The sequence below is a fragment of the Rhinolophus sinicus genome, chromosome 4 (genome assembly GCF_057876585.1).
Source record: "Rhinolophus sinicus isolate RSI-liver-muscle chromosome 4, RSI-T2T, whole genome shotgun sequence".
Classification (NCBI taxonomy): domain Eukaryota; kingdom Metazoa; phylum Chordata; class Mammalia; order Chiroptera; family Rhinolophidae; genus Rhinolophus; species Rhinolophus sinicus.
In genome coordinates, this window is record NC_142504.1 from 54,120,747 (window position 1) to 54,140,311 (window position 19,565).

Below are 19,565 nucleotides of genomic sequence, written 5' to 3' on the forward strand. Positions count from 1 at the left end.
TAATTGTTGATAGATATGTAGTTAGTTATTGCCATTTTATTATTAATATTTTTGATCCCTCTCTCTCTCTCTCTCTCTCTCTCTCTCTCTCTCTCTCTCTCTCTCTCTCTCTCTCTCATCTTAAAGAAGTCCCTCTACAATTCCTTGTAATATTGGTTTGGTGGTGATGAGCTCCTTTAGCTTTTTCTTGTCTGGGAAGCTTTTTATCTGACCTTTGATTCTAAATGAAAGCTTTGCTGGGTAATCTTGGTTGTAGGTCCTTGCTTTTCAGAATATTTCCTGCCACTCCCTTCTGGTTGTGAAGTTTCTGTTGAGAAATCAGCTCACACTCTTATGGGAACTCCCTTGTAGGTAACTAATTGCTTTTCTTTTGTTGCTTTAAGATTCTTTCTTTGCCTTTGACCTTTGGCATTTTACTTATAGTGTGTCTTGGTGTGGGCCTCTTTGGGTTCATCTTATTTGGGACTTTCTGAGCTTCCTGGGTTTGAATATCCATTTCCTTCACTAGGTTAGGAAAGTTTTCTGTCATTTCTTCAAATAGGTTTTCAATTCCTTGTTCTCTCTCTTCTTCTGGTTCCCCAATAATGTGAATGTTTGTACACTTGATGTCCCAGAGGCCCTTCAACTGTCCTAATTTTTTTGGATTGTTTTTTCTTTTTGTTATTCTATTTGGGTGTTTTCAGCTACCTTATCTTTTACATCGCTGGCTGGGTCCTCTGCTTCATGTAATCTACTATTTGATCCTCTGTTTCATGCAATCTACTACTAGATTCCCTCTGATGTAGTCGTCATTTTAGTTATTGTATTCTTTATTTCTGACTGATTCTTTTTTATGTGTTCTGTCTCCATTTTTACATTTCCTGTCTCTCTGTTAAAGTTCTCCCTGAGATCATTGAGCATCCTTACAACCAGTGTTTGCAACTCTGCATCTGGTAGATTGCCTGTCTCCATTTTGTTTAGTTCTTTTTCTTGAGCTTTGTTCTGTTCTTTTATTTGGGACGTATTTCTTTGTCTCCCCATTTTGGCTGCCTCCTTGTGTTTGTTTCTATGTATTAGGTAGGGCTGCTATGCCCCACCCCCCATCTTACTAAAGTGTCCTTATGTAGTAGGTATGCTGTGGGGCTCAGTGGCACAGTATTTCTAGTCACCTGAGCCACACACTCCAGGTGTGTCCCTTGTGTGGATTGTATGTGCCCTCCTGTTGTAGTTGAGCCTTGGTTGCTATTTGCATGTCAAGGGGAGGGATTAACCTTTAGCCTGATTGGTTGTGAGGACTGGCTATGACTGTAGTGGAGGAGCTGTTGTGCAGGGGCTGACCCTATGGAGCAGGATTTGCTTTAGCAGGGCTGTGGTGCCTGCTGAGTCTTGCCTTTTGGGTGTGTCATTTGTGGAGGTGGTTAGGCAGTCTCTGGTATGGTCTGAAGCTGGCCACTAGTTCTTTTGAATCTGGGGCCTCTTAGGAGGTGCTCTGGTGAAGGCGAAGTTTAGCTGTAGTCTATGCCTTGTCTGGGCCCACTTGGTATGAGCTGCAAAGTGAACTGCAGATGGTTGCCACTCATATTGAGTTTGGAGGTTCCTGTAGAAGCTCAGCTGAAACCGAGTCTGGCTCCCTCTAGTGCTGGGGTTGGGGGTACTTAACAAAAGATATAGGGCATGCCAAGGCTAGATACTGCCTATTTGCGGTTTGTGAACTTTTGAGAGATTTTAGGAAAGTCCATAGCATAAACCAAGACAGGTTGTTTGTATGGATAAGACAATGGAAGCAGCTTGGGTGGGCCCACAAGTTGGGTGGGGTGGGGTTTCAGGTAATCATCAGGGCTGGGCAAATGGTGTTATGTTAGCTAGGTTGATGAAGACTCAGATATAGTGGTTTCCTGTGAGTGCAGACTAGTTGTGGGGAGAGTAGAACAAAGGAAGAATGGCTTCTGCCAGCACTTCTGTCTGGGAGAAAGCTGCCTCTACTGCCTCACCTTGAAGCCAGAGAATTCAGTTTCTCTCTATATGTCCCTGAAGCCTTTCAAGGTGCTGCCCCTTGAGCAGAATGAGTGAGTCCATCAGCAAGGAAGTCCATTCACAGTCCCTTTAAGAGGAGCACCTGGGACTGCAGCCACCCTACAGCTGACTCAGTCACAAACTCCGCTGGTTTTCACAGCCTGAAGTTGTGGGAACTTTTTTCCTGGTATTGGAACCCTGGGCTGGGGAGCCTAGTCTGGGCAGGGATCCCTTAGTCCTCAGGTGGATCTCCACAGCTGAGATATCTCTCCCTGGTGGATGTGGGACCAGCCCTTTCTGCATCTCCGCTCCTCCTACCCGTGTTGAGGTATCTTCTTCTTTAGTTGTAGGACTCCTGTTCAGTTAGACTTCAGGCAATTCTCAGTGATGGTTGTTGTGTAGTTGTAATTTTGATGGGTTTGTGAGAGGAGGCAAGCGCAGCATTTACCTACCCCGCCATCTTGATTGGAACTCTGATGTTGGTACCTTTTTAAATTGTTTCAACTATCCTCATTGCTATTACTCCCTGCCTGGCTTGAATTTTCTGCATTGTCACACCCTACTACGGGATCGCCAAGTGTAATGAAGGCAGCTTGGGATTCCTGACACTGGTGTCATTACCAATCCCCAGAGGCTTCAGTACAAACACTGATGTTTTTCAGAAAAAGAAATGAATAACAATGAAGTAATATATATATTTTAGAATTCCTAGAAGCTTGGACTTTTTGTCTTTAAAATTTTTTAAATTAGTTTTCCAAGTTGAAATATAATTGACATATAACATTAGTTTTAGGTGTACAACATAATGATTTTATATATATCCTTTCATAACTACTAAATATCTGAGAGATAATTCACAATAAACAGGACTTGGTATAAAATTATTAAAATCCTGTCATTGGATTTACAATTATAGACATATTATTTATATTTTACATGACATTACTACTAAGTATGCACCATTTATTGAGTGCTTAGTATATGTTAAGTGCTGTGCTAAGCAATTTATAGCTACTTACAATTTTCTTAGATGAGAAAATTGTAGCTCAGAGAAGTTAAACAATTTACCCATGGATTCAGAGCTAGGTCAGGTTAGGATTAAAATTCGGGCTTGTCTTCTCAATAAATTTTATTAAATGATTTCTTATTATCTTTTATAAATGGCAGCAGTGTATAGTGAGATGTATTCTGAGTCTGAATTGTAAAGACTTGGGTGTGAGTCCCAATAATGCTTCAGTTTTTTCATCTTCAAAATCAGAATGATTTTCCCTTTCTCATAGAATTCTTAAAAGGGTCAGATTAGAAAATGGTGACCAATTTTGTGAGATGTTATGGGACGATAGGGTTGATCTGTGGTCAGTGGTCAACAAATCCGGAATAGCTGGAGTTGAGACAAGTCACCCTGTACAGAAGTAATGTCCATCTTTCCCCAAACAGTAGCTCAACTGCCAAAGGCCTAAGTCTGGCACTGTGTGCTAAAATTGATTGGGCTGGTGTGCTGGCATCTAGCCCATCTACTCTACTGAAGCAGCACAGAGAAAGACTATTTCAAGACCCCACCAGCTGAGAAGATTGAGCCTTCTTATCCATATACTTCTACTTGACTTCTCTATGCTTTAGTTTCCTCAATCGTGAGGATCATCACACTCACCTCATGGGCTTATGAGGACTAGAAATAATATATACAAAGTATTTCTGATGGTACCTGGTACATAAAAGCCTCTCAGTTAAGAGTAGTTTCAAGATGCTGTGCTTCCTTTTTTAGGCCTCTGTGGGACTGGCCTTCAGCAGCATGTCACTCACAGAGCTTTGTCTGGTCTGCTGTCCTAGACCTTGCTGCCCACAGAGTTGGGGTAAAAAGTGGTGATTAACTCATGAGCTTTGGACCCAGGTAGACTTCCAGCTTTTCTACTTGATGCTGATATGAGTTTAAAAGGTTACTTAAACTTTCTAAAGCTTGGTTTGCTCATCTTTAAAATGAGCATGATGATGGTGCCTACCTCACAAAATTTTTGTTAGAATTAAACAAAATAATTTATATAAACTTTTTAGCACAGAACCTTGCACTTGATAAATATTTAGTTTCTTTGAGTTGAAAAATTGTGAATGTCATGAATTGATATTTCTATTAAGGTCATATAGATAGGTGCTGGAACTGTGATCAAAACCAAATCTATCCACATCTCATACATTTTCTAGTGTACCTCACTTCCTGTGTATATTTGAATACTTAGAATAGCATTGTTCCCTATTACTAGAAATATTTCAGTATACATAATATGATGATTTAGAAAACAACAGATGATTTTTAAGGTCCTTTGAACTTTGGAGATCATATGATTCTCTGGGTAATGTAGGCATACCCTAAATCGAAACATTATATTTTAAGCATTTATTTGTAAGATGATGCAAACTTGAAATTTATTTTTTGTAAGACATACTTCTATACAGAATTTAGAGATCAGTGTAGAAGAACAAGGAAGAAGAGGAGATGCTGTCATAATTAGAAGGTGTGATTGAAAAACATGGTGAATGTTTAAATAAAAAAATTACAGTAAAAGACACATTGCCTTTAATCCGCCTCAAAATATTCCTCCTCACTTCAAACACACTTATCCCTTCATTCTTGCCCCTTTGTGAAGCAGTTCTGGAAGTCCTCTTTCGTGAGAGTCTTTACTTGTCTTTACTTCATCTTCCATCATGACAACGCTCCATGTCACACAGCACTTCTGGTGTATGGCAATTTCTGTCAAATAAAAACATTATGGCCTGTCATCATCCATCTTATTTACTGGGTCTGGCATTGTGTGACTTCTGGTTCTTCCCTAAAGTCAAAATGATTCAGGACATCGAGGTAGCCACAACTAAAGACACGCATGAAAGAGGACTTCCAAAACTGCTCCAGAAGGTGGCAAGAACAGTGGGGTAAGTGTACTTGAAGCAAGGGGGACTATTTTGAGGTGGATTAATGAGTATGTGTCTTTTATTGTAATAATTTTTTTAATTTAAACATTCACCATATTTTTCTCTCACACTTTGTACATATAAACTAAGAGGCTCCAGTTGTCTTCCTTCTTCCAATCTCTGTATCTAAATAAACCTTTGTATGTGTTGCTTTCTCTCAGCAACATTTTAGGAGAAAATAATCCATCCCACTAATTCAAGCTAATGTGATTGAGAACCTCTCATTCTTCCCAAATAGTCATATATTTATTCATTCAGCAAATACTGAGTGCCAGCTATGTTCTAAGTTCTGGGAGTATAACAGTCAAGAAATACACCTTTTTTCTAGGTTAAGAGAAGATAGTGATCCTGGGGAGGGAGATAGCTGGACTGATTTGAGGCATATCTAAAATTTGTGTTTTGTTAAAGGAGAAAGATTGGAAGGCAATACGTTTTTAATGAACTACTGCCACAGCCCAAGTGTAAAGGATCAAAGGCCTGGATTGTGATAGTAACAGTGGGAATAGAGGAATAAAACTTAACTTTTGAAAAGTTGTTTCTACAGGGCAATTATGTATAAATTATATGTAGTGATGAAAAGTTCCAGATTTAGCCAAGGGTGCGAGTTTCAGCAAGTGTGGGATACTAACTTTATAAGGGAATCAAAAATTGTAGCCATCCACAGACATGTATTTATGGGGATAGGGCGTGTGAGTGGAAATAGCCCATGATAATTAGGAAAAGGGAACTGGGGAAAAGCCAGGGCTAGAAATACTGATTTGGGTGTCTTTTGCGTAGAGATGACAGGATTACTTAGGTGAGTAAAAGAGAACAAAGAATATTGGGATTGGATGTAAAAGGTAAATTAATAAAAGAAACAGAAATGGTCACAGAAGTATTAAAAATCCAAGAAGTTATAGTGGCATAGGATCTAAAGATCAGAGCACCAAATACTGCACAGAGAGCAAGTAGGATGAGGACTGTGAGTGAATATTGGATTTCAGACGTGCTCGCTGGAGACACTTGGGGACTGGGTAAGAAAAGACGTTGGTGACCGAGTCAGATTTCAGAAGCTCAAGCAGTGATGATAGATTCGAAACTGATAAATAAGATAGTAACAAAAGGAGTAAGAATGTCAAGAAAACTTTTTCAAATGGAAAGTTGTTTATGGTTGACAATAATATGGAAGATAATGATAGATTGAAGATGCTTCAGAAGGAGAGAGTATGTTGCCTCCTGTGAAGTTTCTTTATCTCTAGTCTCACCTGTATCCTTCCATTGTCTATAACGATGATGATTATGTCAATCCCCTGCTGAAAGACCCCTCTGGATTCCTCAGTGCCAGTGCAAATCCAGTATCTTTAGCATAACCGACAGGGTGCCTGTGCTCTGGTTCTAGCCTTCTTTTTGCCATTTAGGGCACAGATTTCAGATTATTTCTAGGTGGGGCCTTTGTATACATTGTTCTCTCTCTGTCTCAAAGATCCTCCCTCCCATCTTTCACATGGAAGACTCTAACTCATCCTTTTAACAGCTGGCTGAAATATCACCTTGTTTTTGAACCCTTTCCTGACTCCGAAGTCCAGTTCAGGCTTCCTTTTTGGTGCATCAACTGTAAGTTGTCCATTTATATTTTTGTCTTAGCATTCTGCATCAGTTTCCATAGTTGTGTTCTCCATTAGACGGTATGATCTCTGAATGCAGAAACTTTTTAATTGTTGTCATCCCCATGACTGGCACAAAACAAACTCTTACTAAGGTATATAGATAGGATGGACATGTAGAAGCATCGTAGTACGAAGTGACATAAAACACAGAACGACAAATACTGCATGATCTCTTTTATGTAAAGAATCTTAAAAAAAAGGTGAACTCACAGAGCTAGAATGTAGAATGGGGGTTGCCAGAGGTTAGAATGTAGAGGAAAAGATATTCATCGAAGGGTACAAACTTTCAGTTATAAAATGAATAAATTCTGAGAATCTGTTGTGCAGCATTGTGATTATAGAAAATACTGTATTTTACACTTAAAATTTGCTAAGATAGTAGATCTTAAGTGTTCTCACCACATGACACACACAAAAATGGATGTGTTATTTAACTTGATTGTAGTAATCATTTCACAGTGTTATGCAGATTAAATCATCATGTTGCTCTCCTTAAAAATCATATTGTGCAAAGTAAATATATATAATTTTTATTTGTTAATCATATTTAAAAAATTGAGGGAGGGAGCTATATTAGTTTGAGTAAGTTAATTCTCTGAACCTGAGTTTCCTATTGGTCAACCGAGGATAATGCCATGTAGTCTAAATTATTTCCAACTCTCACCTTCATGGCCTGATCTCTTAGTGGTTTCTCTCAGGTCTTTGATTTGGTTGCAACTTTAATCCATTCTCTAAAGAGTTTTTTGTTTGTTGTTTAAGTTAAAATTTGATGTTAAGAAATTTAAACTCAAGTCCATCTTTATGTAGCAGTATTTATTTCATCTACCTAAATGATACAGTCTGATTAATAACACCTAATTGGGCATTAAGTGAATTCAATAAAAATCTAAAATTAAATATAGGGGTCGATTTAGTAATTTCATGATCATGAATTGTTTTATGAGTCTCCAGGAGGAGGCTCTGGCTTTGAGGCTCACTGAACTGGATCTGAGGCCACCCTTCTTGTCTTATCTTCAGGGTAATATTGCTCTGAGTGATTTAGATCAGCTCTTTACATGTTTTTTGCAGATTTTTTGTGGCTAATGAAAACATGAGCTTACAGCTCTTTTGCATAGATAAAGGAAAAGATTCCATATCGGATTTAGATCAAGAGATAGACTTTCAGAAGAAAATGATGGATGTGTCCTCTGGGAGCAGAGGAATGCGGAGATGTTCTGTCTCTGGCTGATGGAGTCTACAGCATTTAAGAAAACTTCCACGCCCACACCCACGCAAATACACAAACAGTGGTCACAACTGCAGCTCCAGACGCTGCCTCCCTCCCCAGTCTCATTTCTAAAGTGCATCTGTTGTTTTCCATAACATGAAATAAATCCCTCTCTTTTGCCCAGTGGTGAAAAGCTTATATAAATACTAAAACTTCAACTATTCCTCCGAGTTTTCTGTTGGCAAGCCTGTAGCTATGGGTCTGTTTGGATATTGACATGCGTTTTCTGTGTAGATTTTTCAGGCCACTTGGGTGAGTCCAGTGGTGATAAATTCACTTGTCTGGAAAATTTATCAGACTAAGCCTTCTAACACTCTGTTTATAAAAACTTAAATAATTGACACTGTGATTAAAAAGGCTTTGGTTTTGAAGTATCTCTTATTTTTTCAGCATGTATTATTCTGGTGATATATATCTGTATGTATCTTAGGGAGTCTTGGCCCGGAGATGACTTAACAGTCATTGAAAAGAGAATATGGATGTGAAGAATCGATTAATGCAAGACATTTAATCTTGCATTGTAGTGTTCCCATAAAGGGAATATTTTTCAACATTTAGAAATGAAGTATTGTGTACTAAGTGGAGATAATTAACATTACTGGGCTACAATTAAAATGTATAATGAAAAAACTGTATTCGTCATAATGGAGAGAAAAGGGAAGGCAGTATATTTAAAGACAACGATGCCTGGTGTGTAGTAGGCATCTCTAGATGGTAGTAGAATAAGTGGATGCATGATAGGATTAATTACATTCCTAGTGAAAGTTAATACTACCTTCATTAAAAAATGATCAGGGGGCCGGCCCGGTGGCTCAGGCAGTTAGAGCTCCATGCTCCTAACTCCGAAGAATGCTGGTTCGATTCCCACATGGGCCAGTGGGCTCTCAACCACAAGGTTGCAAGTTCAATGCCTCGACTCCTGCAAGGGCTGGCACGCAGCACCCCCTGCAACTAAGATTGAACACGGCACCTTGCGTTGAGCTGCCGCTGAGCTCCCAGATGGCTCAGTTGGTTGGAGAGCGTCCTCTCAACCACAAGGTTGCCGGTTCGACTCCTGCAAGGGATGGTGGGCTGCACCCCCTGCAACTAGAAATGGCAGCTGGACCTGGAGCTGAGCTGCGCCCTCCACAACTAAGACTGAAAGGCCAACAACTAGAAGCTAAACGGCACCCTCCACAACTAAGGTTGAAAGGACAACAACTTGACTTGGAAAAAAAAGGCCTGGAAGTACACACTCTTCCCCCAATAAAGTCCTGTTCCCCTTCCCCAATAAAATCTTTTTTTTTAAAAAAAAAGATTAGATCCTTATTTATATGGACATTTTTATGTAAAAGTATATAAATAATTATCTAAATATTTTATATAAAATATATATGAACATTATTAGATGGCAATCAGAGAAGTATCGTCAAAGTATTGATGCTGTTTTTACACTTTTTATTCAATAATAGAAGTACATTTCTCTAGTATAATTTCCAGTGGAATCTGCAGATCTGAGATTAATTCTAGCTATGCATAAGAGAGTTGAATTAGAAATCCATGAATACTAAATATTTCTATTATATGTGCCCTAGTCCTTCCATATTAATAAAACAGTTTACTTGCTGCCAGTAATCTACTTTAGCTAATACTTTAAAAAAATCTCTTTTCACCTAGATTGTTACTTTAAAAATAGTTTGCTGTTTTAACAATTAGCAATTCTAAAATTCTTCATATGTTACAAACTGTAAGTGTTGAGTTGTCTTTGAGGATCCAAGATTTTGTTCACTGTCTTAACAGAGAAGAAATATAAAACAGTAAATCTCATAAATGAATTATGTCCCCTTTCCTTCCTAATAGAGAAAATAAAGGACATCAAATAAGCTTTTATGTTTGTGAAATCCAATTTTAAATTGTAGTCAAAACAAAACAGAAGTAAAGGACTTTAAAGAATTTGAGCGTTGTTGCCTAAACTGAGATATCAGTCTTTACATGTCTAGATTTGTTCTGCTTAGTAAGTCACTGTCCAAATAAATAAGTAGCTAAGATTGTTTTTAGGCTACTGGTTGTGGCTGTTAGTTCTGATGTTCTTTAAATGTAATGGTGATACATAGCTTTCTTTTAAAATAGCCATATTAGTTTAGTTTTTGTTTTGAGGAATCATTTAGTATATCAGGGTCTTTCTTCACCTGATATACTACGCCCGAGAGCTAAATAATGCTTTGCACAGTAACATCATGCTCAAAATTGGAATATTATTATTATTATTTTCCTAAAGAGCTCAATGACACATTGAAATTCAATTAATACCATTTTCCATAGAATCTCTCTTCTCCAAGGGTCTCTCTGTCAAAAAGTACATAAGGACAGAAATAGAAGGACTTACATCTGTGAGGGTGGATTTTCAACCATGGGATCTGGGTGGCTATTCTTACCACTACGGTGCAGCTCAAGTCAGTTTGTATCAGCAACATTCTCTCAAAACTAGGAGCAAAGGAAGCCTTGGAAACAGTGTCGGTATTGGTTGCTTCCAAAGAGGGCCACATGAGCAAAATGGTGTTACATTCTTTAGAGTATAAAAATGCATGCTTTTTGTATCTGTTTCTAGGTTTGAGGAAGCAATCACCAGCGAGTGGTTACACCGCTTTGAAGGCAGCGGCATCCCATACGGCCCAATCAACAATATGAAGAATGTATTTGCAGAACCACAGGTTTGGTTTTTGAAACTTTTAGTACACCGCAGTTAAAACACAAATATTTGCCTTTGTTTTCTATCCAGATTGATTCATATAAATGTACATTAGCCATTGGCCTAGCACTTTAGTCATGTAACATGATTTTTTACTATTAAACTGTGGGTCTGAAATACAAAGAATGAGAATTTAGAACTGTGATCATACTTTTATGTTGATCAGATCTAACATATTTTTTCAGCAGCGTACATAAAATTTCCAAGGTCAGGACATTTATTTTTCCTGAAAAACAGAAATACAGACACTGAAAGGTTGGGGTCAAACACTCAGAGATCATTCTCTGTAGAAAGAAATATGAGAACTTTCACAGTTACAGCCCACCTCATAGGTACAATGCAAGTCATAGTTCATTCTGCAAATGAGAGGCTTTTATATGCTCTGATTAATGTGCATTATTCATGAAGAATAAATTGTACTTGAATAGAGATTCATGCTGTACATTGATAACAAGCTCCTTTGTGATGTCCAGAAATAAGGATCAACTGAAAAAAATGTTTCTTGTAAAGCATTGTTGAAATGATTATTTTTAGATGATGTCAAAATAACAAGTTTTGATTTTATTAATTTAATACCACTGCAAACATTTTAACATTTCTGAGATTCACATAATCCCAAAAGGTAGAAGAACTCCATTTTTCTGTGAAGCTTTCACTATGATTATTCACATATCTTGTTAATCTCCAACATATACAAATTATAGGGTTTTTGACAGATACTCTTCATTTATAAAGTGGCAGATTTTTCTTTGAAATGAATTACTGAAAATGGAATACATTTTTTAAGGGAGGAGAACTTTACTGAAAACTGATTTAACCCTTTAACTTTGGTAACTTTGTCTTACGTGAATATCTATTTGAAAGAGAATTGGAATATATTTAATATTTACAATATTTGCTGGAGAAAAAAGCGAATGAATTCAGGAATTCTGCTTTGTGCTGTTTTTTTCTGCTAAGATTGTGACTATGGCAAAGATTTGTTCATCATAAAATAATGGTCAATGAGTATTTGAGATGAGGGAGCCCACTTGATATGTACTGAGTTTGTGTGAAAGGGTCCCCACCACATCAGTGGATTTAATGCCTGGTGATTCCTTGCTATGACATAGCAGTGTACACACTCTGAAAGTAGTAGACCAGAAGGCCAGTTTTCTCATTTCCTAACTTTGAGCCAGTGCTTTGGCGTTAAGCTGTTGTGGGGGAACGGATGAGTTTTATTATTACTTTTCTGCTTTAAACGGTACTGAGGTATGTAGGGCTTCACATTTAACTCAGTTTGAGAGCACAGTTGTCTAGAGCTATTTCCTAAGAGTTTTTCCATTAGCATTTCTGTTGCTCCACCTGTGTTTTGTCAGGGATTAAAGTCATCAAAGTAAAGGATGTTATTGCACAAATTATTAGATATTTTCTAACAATACCTATTGTTTAGGCTTTGATGAACCAGGGTCCAAGTTCCCACTGAACACCTTAAAATTGTTCACTTTATGGGCTGGTTCAGAATGAAGATAGGATAATTAGAATTTCCATTCCCAATTTTCTCCTGTAGTTCAGTTTAATTACTTTCACCTGCATATCTCATCTCTTTTCGATCTTCAAGGAATTTCTATTACTGGTCTATGGCGTGTTCCCAGTGCTTAGCCCATCTTCCAAATGGAGAACATTGATATTACCTAAGCCGGGATACCAAGTTTTCTTTCTACCACATCTCTGAAAATTGCCTTCTTAGACTTCAAAATAATAGATTCTAATTGTTACAATTCTAACCTCAAAAATTCTTAATCATGCAGTGATAGTAGTTGACAATTTCACTCTATTTACAAGAGAAGAGTTGGATATATATATATATATATATATATATATATATATATATATATATATAATTTTATTCTTTCATTCTTTGGAATTTAAACGCTAAAATGTATTTAGAAATTTATCTGATTTTTAGTAAGACTAGAGAGCAATGTAATAGTATTATATTTTAAATTAGCAAAGATGACTATGACAATTGTAAGTAGGACTTTTCCTGCAAAAGAGGCAAGGATACCGTCTCCCCTGTGTTTGGGAATGTTTGGCCCCTTTAGGAAGAAGTCCATATAATTTTGAATTTTGAAAGGAATGTAGAATGTGAAAAATCAGGGAGTTTTTTAAAAAAAATTGTGTAAATTAAATTATTAAAAAAACACCTTAAGATGATACCTAACAGATCACAACTTTGAAAGTGCATTGAACAAATCTTGACTGTACTTACTATGTTCTACTTGCTAGATATTTAGCATGGATTTAGTAATTCTCTTCCTTTCTGAAAAATAAATTCAAAATTGACTTAAGCAGCAGGTGTACAATAAATATTTGTCGCTACACGAATCAACACATGAATGAGTTGCTTCTCTGCAAAATATAGATTTTTCTCAACGCTTAAGTAGCTACTGTGCACCCTTAGTGGGGCTGACAAGCTCTGTGTCTGTAGGCCTGACTGGAAAGCCTTTGGTTGAAAATCTCAGGGACCAAGCATAGCATAATGGTTAAGACCATGGAGTCAAAATTACCGGGCTGTTTTATAAACTTTCTAGGCTTCAGCTTCCTCAGGTATAAAGTGGTGAGATGGGATCTTTTCTCTATATTTTTGTAAGTGTTAAAGGAGGTAATGTTTATTAAGAACACATAGTAGGGATTGCCAAGTGGTAAATGCTCAATGAATGGTAGTAGCTCTGGTTTTGATGGTGCCTTTTATGGTTAGATTTTTGCTTAAAAAAACATTTGCTTTTACTTACCACTGTTTAGTAGATCAAGGCAAATCCAGTGTAGTGTGGGGATAGGGAACATCAGCTTAAAATTGAGCTCTAACACATATCCTTTTAAGAAAATACATCTACAGACTCTGTGCCAAGTTCTCAACCCTTCGTCATTTCTGATTACTGAAAATTCTTTTATTTTTCATTTTCCATAAAAGTATAATTTCCGTTTAAGGTGGACTCCCTTGTTTTCCCCCTGATGAGCTGTGCAGTTTCTTGGCCCTGGGTGCGTGGAGCCGGCCACTTGTGTTCAGATGTGGGGCCGCGTTGCTGGCGCCCACGGCCGGCTCTCCATGTGTGCGTGCTGCGCCAGCACAGCTGCTATTTCAGCTGAAAATTGATTTAGGTGAAGTACAAGGCCTGGAACATGGCGCAGGAAGTGAAACTTTGATGAAATGCAAGGGGGTATGTCTAATAAAAAAAAATTAAAAAAGGATTACAAACATCAAAAAATACGAGAGTGTTTCCTGTGGGCCTACTTACCAAGTGGACCATTGGCATGTCATTTGTGGTCTACATTTCATCTTGGTAGACAACAGAAATTTACTGATGGTAGTAACTATTTCTAAACTAAATAATTTCATCAATGTCTGGAGAAAACTGGATTTTTTGACTCAGTTGAAATGGCAGATGATTTCTCTTTCTTAGATAGATGCAAGTTTCTCTACATTCCATCCTCTGATTTCGTGTGGTAGACCTTTGCACAGTTAAAATGATCCTGCAGTCATCCACTTTTAAGTCAGTCAAGAATACTGTGGGGGTTTGGTCTGTATTTACTGATAACTCTGAGATGTTTGGATCCCAAATTCTTCCAGTGGTAGTGTTGTTTTTGTCTCCCAGTGATAAATTATCTGTTGAAAACTCTTTGCATTGTAGAAGGGTAATATAGATTGTCTGCATATAGATTTTCATGGTCATTTTTCCAAATGGTTTCTTAAAATATTTTCTTTTAATTAGGCCAAAATTGTGTAGTACAATAAGTGAATTCTTAAAAAGCTTAAAAAACATATTAGATGACCTCAGTATGGTCTATTTAACAGACCCTTGGGAACGTGTGCATGAAATACATTGTGGTTTGAGGTTTTCCAACCCAAACAGCTTAAAAGAAAATGCAGCTTTTAATAGAAACTATTCAATTTCCTGCAAAAATAGGTATGGATCTCACCATTGAGAGGATTTAAAAGGATCATTATCTACGATGAGAATCAAAAGAGAATGTGTTATCCTGCCTTTTGTGTTTTGTATGTTTGGCGATTCTAGTGTATCACTGTCTTTGAATGAACTGCTCAATTAAAAAATATATCTAACATATATGTGTGTGTGTAAATATATACGTGTGTGTGTGTGTGTGTGTATGATTAAACCTCTGATTAATGTTTTTCTTTCTCCTTGATGCTGTGACCTTTGGGTGGGGAGGAGAGGGCAAAGGGTGTCACAGAATTGGTGTTATTTAAGTCTTCACATTTGTACCACACAAGTTGAATACATCAGGTGTGAGACATCACCCTGGAGCATCACTTCTGAGAACTATTGGGAGGGAAATATCAGAACTGAAATATGGCAGCTGGCCCTGATTTTAACTGGTGCCAAACACCTGCAGACTCTAAGAGGATACCAAAACAAAACCCCACCCAGTGGCAGCCAGCCAGCCCTTAACAACCCTTCCTTAACTTTGCATCACCATCAAAATTAATTTAACATTTTCTACGGAAAACTTATTCTTCCTGTCCCAGTAGGCCATTACATCTCCTTCAGCAAATCTTTCATATGGGATAAATATGTCATAGAAACAAACCAAGTGAAGTATTGAAATATTTGATAGCTTAAAATTATCTGTTGTCTTCATATCATAATTTGTGGAAGCCTGTGAAGTTTGAGGTTTTATTAATCTCTAGGCTAGCTCATATTCCCTAAGTGATTTTGTTTTAGCACATTTTGGCAAAATATCTGAGTATCTGGGAAAAAAAGAAGCCTTCAATATTCATATAGTAAGCGCCAGAAGCACCCCAAAACATAGACCAGCTTTTCAAGCCCTTCTAATACACACACACACACACACACACACACACACACACAATTGATTACTTTCAAAGATTAGCATTTAAATGGCATTAGTTAATATTTATTGAAATTCAGTTGTATAGTCCTGGCAGGGTTATACAAGTCAAGCAAAATTATATCCTTGTCTCTAGTACTGCTGGGAAATATATACATACTATCTCTCAGCAACTGGAAAACAGTTGATGAACATCTGAGGTATAACAGTATGTCTGAAAAATAATTTGTAGTAGACCAAGGAGGTAAAAAATAAATTTTAAGTGTATCTCTGAATACACGTGGCACATTTTAAATGATGAACAAATTCAGATATATTACGTATGTCTGTTTTATGATACCTGGGTATATAATATTTTCAGTTTTTGAAAAAAAATGTATTTTAGACTTCAGTAATTAAATGAAATACAAATTGAGGCTTTAAGGCTTTAATTTCATACTAAAATATAAAGTATAAGGCAATAATTTCCAATTTTATTTTGTTGAGTTGAAAGGAATCTTAATGTAACAGCACCTTGTGTATTATTATGTAAGAGGAAACTCATTGAAATGTCAAATAAAAATTACTGGTATTTTATGTTCATTTTTTTAATATAACCTAAGAAATTTGGATGCACCAGTTTTTCCGAACTATTACACTTCTTCATATTTAGCTATCGAACTGGAATGCCTTGGAATCCAACTGGAATTACCTGATTGACATTGATGGAAATAAGATTGTTAAATTTATGTTAAATAATAAAAGCTTTCTTTAGTTTTTATCTTTTCATAAAAATATGGAAGACATGGTTTAGGGCAAAGGAAACCGTAATCACTTATTCATTCATTCATTCATTCATTCATTCATTCATGTGCTATATGTATATGGCCTTGTATTGGGTATTCTGCCAAGGGGGAGGGATGATGGAAAACAGTGAATCAATAGCACAAAGATGAAGCTATTAAACATTCAAGAAGGATGCATGGTCCATTTCAAAGTAGAAAATGTCCAGCGTCACAGAAAATTACACATAAATGCTCTGAGTATTTTTAGTAGTGAGAAATAAAAGGCATAAAACAGCATTAGATTCTCCCATTGAATGAATTAACAAAAGCTTAAAATCTGATAAAAACTTATAAAATAACTTAATCCTGAAACTTACCAGAGAACTCATTATTCCTTTAAATACTTTTTGTAATTATTTTATCATATTGCTAAGAAATTCCTTCTCAATGATTAAGAGGGCTCTATCTAATGGAAGGTTTCAACTTTTGCTATTCAGCTGTTTTGAAATTATTTGTGACCTGAGAACATCCTAAGGGTTTTTGGTTTTTATAAAGGTTTTTTTCTGTCTGTTTCTCTTTCTCTCACACACACATCTTATTCATCAAATTCCATGTATGTATCTCATATTTAACTAGTATTTCCAAAATATTTCAGAGTAGAGATACATAGTATAATCACTGACTTTTACCAAGGCTTGAACTCTCAAACTAGGTAAAAAATGAAAACCAAGAAAGGGTAACCTCAGGGAAGTGAAATCGGAACCACAATGAGGACCCTTCATACTGTTTTCCACAGTGGCTGTACCAATTTCATTTTCTCCAACAGTGCTCAAGAGTTCCCTTTTCTCCACATCCTCACCAGCACTTGTTACCTCTTATCTTTATGATGATAGACAGCCTAACAGGTGTGAGGTGATATCTTGTGGTTTTGATTTGCATTTCCCCAATGATTAGTGACATCAAGCACCTTTGTATGTACTTACTGACCATTTATATGTCTTTTTTTGAAAAATGTCTATTCAAGTCCTTTACCCATTTTAAAACAGAAATATAGATTAAGTAATTTGAAATTTATCAATACAGTGGAACAATGTATTGCTTCTATCAGGTTTTTGAGGAATGATATGGAAAGAGTTCATTTATAAAGATGGGGAAAAAAAGCAGCGTACAAAATAATATAGAATGTGATCTCAACTTTGCAAAAATATATGTTCTTTAAAAAAATTATATATTACCTTTTTAATCAGAAAAAAATGGTTAAAATATTCCCATAGCTTAAATAGTTTCTTAAGTGGAAATTTTAAATAAATACTGATTATTTTTGAATAGTTAAAACAGATGCTAATACTGAATGTTATGATTTAAGAGATTTATTCTAGTGAAAATACTTTTTATTATCACTTAATTGTACTTATTTTCATGCATAAAACATTCTAGTTGCATGATTGGTAGTACCGATCATAAATAATGATTGACGGGACTGAGTGCCATTGATATTTTAATAACTTTTCTAAACTGGTTAATGATGAAGGAGGAATAGATACAAAATGGTATACTCGTAGTCTAAGGGGACCATGGAATGGAGTTCTATGTTTTTTGAGAACTCACAGTTAAAAATGGATTCTGGATTTGCAATTTATTTCTTTTATTTTTGCACTTGTGCTTTAGGTGTCATACTAAGAAACCACTTTCAAATTGTAGGGATGTGAATATTTTCACTTATACATTTTTTTTCTAAGAGTTTTATAGTTTTTAAGTCTTACATTCAGGTCTATGATCCATTTTGAGTGTGTGTGCACACGCATTTCTGCATGGTGTGAAGTAGAGAGTCCCAGGTTATTATTTTGCATGTGAATATGACTACATCCAGTTGTCCCAACATCATTTGTCGAAAAAACTGTTCTTTTCCCAGTGAATTTTCTTTGTACTTTGTAAAAAATCATTTCACAATTAATGTAAGGGTTAATTTCAGAACTGTGATTATTTAGGGGTGTCTTATTTTATTTCCATGTTTGTATGTATTTCTCAAACTTGTTAATGTTGATTTCTAATTCCATTTGTTGTATTTGAAAAACAAACTTTGAATGATTTAAGCTTCTTCAGATTTATTGAGGCTTATGTTATGTCCTAACATAGGATCTATTCTGCTGAATGTTCCATGTGTTCTTCAGAGGAATGCATATTCTTTGGAGTATTTCATAAGTGCCTGTGAGGTCTTGTTTGTGTATCCCATTGTTAACTCTTGTATTTCCTTGTTGATCTTCTGCCTAACCATTATGCCCATTATTGAAAGGTGGGTGTTGAAGTCCCCAACTATTATTGTTGAATTGTCTATCTCTCCTGACAATCAGTTTTTGCTTCATGTATTTTGATATCTGCTATGTGCATATATGCTTATCATTGTTTTAGCTTCCTGATAGATTGTCCCTTTTATCACCATGAAATGTCTTTTTTCTCGTAACATTTCTTTTGTTTTAATATCTATTTTCTGTTATTAGTACAGCTACCCCATTTTCATTTCTGGTTGCTGTTTGTATTGTACATCTTTTCCATTCTTTCATTTTCAGCCAATTTGCATGATTGAATCTAAAGTATCTCTTACAGGGATAGTATATAGTTGGATCCTGTTTTTTTCTTAAGCCAATCTGAAAATATCTGCCTTTTGATTGAATTGTTTAAGCCATTCTCACTCAATGTTATTATTGATATAACTGGATTTACATTTGACATTTGCTTTTTGTTTTCTGTGTCTTATGTCTTTTTCATTACTCTGTTCTTCCTTCATTGTCTTCTTTTGCATTAAGTGGATATTTTCTACTGTAATATCTTAATTCCTTTAATTATTTAAAAAATATTTTTAGTTATTTTCTTACTATCTTTTCTAGGGCTTATAATGCACAGCTTAATTTCTCAGAGTTGACTTTGGTTTTATACTGACTTAGTTACAGTGAAATATGGAAACTACTATATAGTTCATTTTTTGTGTATAAAGATATAAAACATCTATGTATTACAAACTCAGCAATACACTGTTATAATTATTACTCTATGTAACTTGTTATATAATATTAAGTCTTTCAAGGAAGCTGATAGAAGAAACGAGTGAAAGCCTATACTTACATGAGGTGTGGTCAGAAAATACAATGAATGTTTAAATTAAAAATTATTACAATAAAAGACACATTGTTATTAATCCCCCTCCAAATACTCCCCCTCGCTTCAAACACACTTATCCCATCATTCTTGCCACTTTCGGAAGCAGTTCTGGAAGTCATCTTTCGTGAGTGTCTTTAGTTGTGATGTATTGGCTGCCTTGATGTCCTGAATCATTTTGACTTTGGGGAAGAACCAGAAGT

The 19,565-nt window shown here is 36.1% G+C and overlaps 1 protein-coding gene across 24 annotated transcripts in view; it reads left to right on the forward strand.

Moving 5' to 3' along the window:
- The window catches only part of SUGCT (succinyl-CoA:glutarate-CoA transferase), a 743,714-nt gene that overhangs the window by 345,633 nt on the left and 378,516 nt on the right, over nt 1-19,565 (forward strand). For all 24 annotated transcript variants that reach the window (XM_088797848.1, XM_088797837.1, XM_088797840.1 and 21 more), the window contains one exon: nt 10,457-10,559. In XM_088797848.1, coding sequence (XP_088653974.1) covers nt 10,457-10,559 — 103 coding nt within the window. The remainder of the gene's footprint in view (nt 1-10,456; nt 10,560-19,565) is intronic.